Genomic DNA, 1,609 nt, shown 5'->3' with positions numbered 1-1,609 from the left:
CGTGCGTCAATTATCTGTGATTTAATTTCATCGATGAAAGTCTTTCTTTGATCGTTATCGAGTCCATTAGCAAGGCAGGGTAATTATCAGGCAAGAAGGACGTGTTGGAGGATAATTTTAACCCGCCGTCGGAAGCGCAGGGACCGTGTTTATATATATATGTGTGTGGCGGTGACTCAGAGGCCTGGGCTGAGGCGCTTCATACACAGCTGCTTGTGGGGAGAGCCTGGTGCAGGAAAAGTGCTTTTGGGGGACGGGTTCGCTTTGCTCTTTCAACGTTCGTGTTTTCTTGGTCTTGTAACATGCTTTTGCTACTGCTTAATAACCCCCAAAGTCGAGGTTTAGTGGGCTTGCCAAAAAAAAACCTCTCTCAGCCTTTAAAAAAAGAACAATCATAAAAGACAATACATGTATATAGTCATAAATCAAAACACATAAAACTTTTTGAATCGCTGCGGAGGTGGCCGAGCAGGGAATCAGAGAATCATTTTTTTAACAGGCCAGCATGGATCAATCACAGCAACAGCAGATGGTGTCTCAGCAGCAGCAAGTGCAGCAGCAGCAGCAGCATCGTCAGCAGGTAACCTCCTCCTCCGAGATGAGGACGGTTAAGCAGACGTTCCATGTGCAGCAGCAACAGACGTACCAGCAGCAGTACCAGCAGCAGGGCCACCAGATCGATGGCTTCCAGCAGCAGGCACTCCAGCAGCCGCAGCAGCAGAGTGTTCAGTACCAGATGAGCCAGCAGACGTCCTCCTCCGCTTTCCACCAACTGCCCGCCCACAGGCAGCACCAAACGCCCGCCCAGACGACGCCGTCCGTCTTCCAGAACGGCTCACCCGCGCCGCCTCAAGCCCGCACTGCCCCCGCCCCTGGCCCCACCCCTGGCCCCGCCCCTGGCCCCGCCCCTGCCCCTGCCCGTGCCCCCGGCCCCGTCCCCGCCCCTAATTTAAACGCCGCCGCCCCCCAGTACGCTAATCAGAATGGCACTGTGCCCCCGCATGCCCCCGCCCCCCAGGGAGAAGACCCCGAGCCCGCCCACATCCTCCCCCAGTACCAAGCTCCCCCCGGGTATAGTACCGCCTACACCGCCGTCCATGGGGAATGGCCGCCCAAGGTAAACCTCGGCTCCACGCCCACTAACACGCCTCCGCAGCCAGCCAAGGTAACACCACAACACCGCAGCTCTCACTGCATGTATAATCGCTGCTGGCACTGCTACTGGCACTGCTGCCGTCTGTGTGCGCTAGAGCTTAAGGACTTCCTATTGGCACTTTAGCATTGTTTATATATAGGAATGTGACAACATGACTGGTTATCTCGCTGTGTTGGATATTAGCCCAGTCGACGAGTTGGGACAGCTGTTGCCTAATCATCACTTAATCTGGGACAATCACTGATTAATGATTGCTCTTCTTTAACATCATATATACGAAGACGCGTGAGTGCTTTCAACGTGTCAGAGGCATCACGGGCTGTAACTTATAGTAATGATTAAGTCACAACAAGACAAATGGTTTCACACTATTACCTCAGTAACATTAACATGTCACTAAGGTATATGTCATTTCCTTACAGCGGCTGTCATTGGGAGTTTTTTCAGATTATC

General features: G+C 52.8%; 1 protein-coding gene across 1 annotated transcript in view; it reads left to right on the top strand.

The window, feature by feature from the left end:
• Positions 1–1,609, top strand: part of LOC119593820 (nuclear transcription factor Y subunit beta-like) — a gene marked incomplete at its 5' end in the record, with an annotated part of 86,519 nt that overhangs the window by 80,247 nt on the left and 4,663 nt on the right. Inside the window, 1 exon segment of the mRNA XM_037942850.1 lies at positions 500–580. Coding sequence (XP_037798778.1) covers positions 500–580 — 81 coding nt within the window.

This window comes from Penaeus monodon, chromosome 32, assembly GCF_015228065.2.
Source record: "Penaeus monodon isolate SGIC_2016 chromosome 32, NSTDA_Pmon_1, whole genome shotgun sequence".
NCBI classification, from domain to species: Eukaryota; Metazoa; Arthropoda; class Malacostraca; order Decapoda; family Penaeidae; genus Penaeus; species Penaeus monodon.
This window is presented reverse-complemented; position numbering and strand designations above follow the sequence as displayed.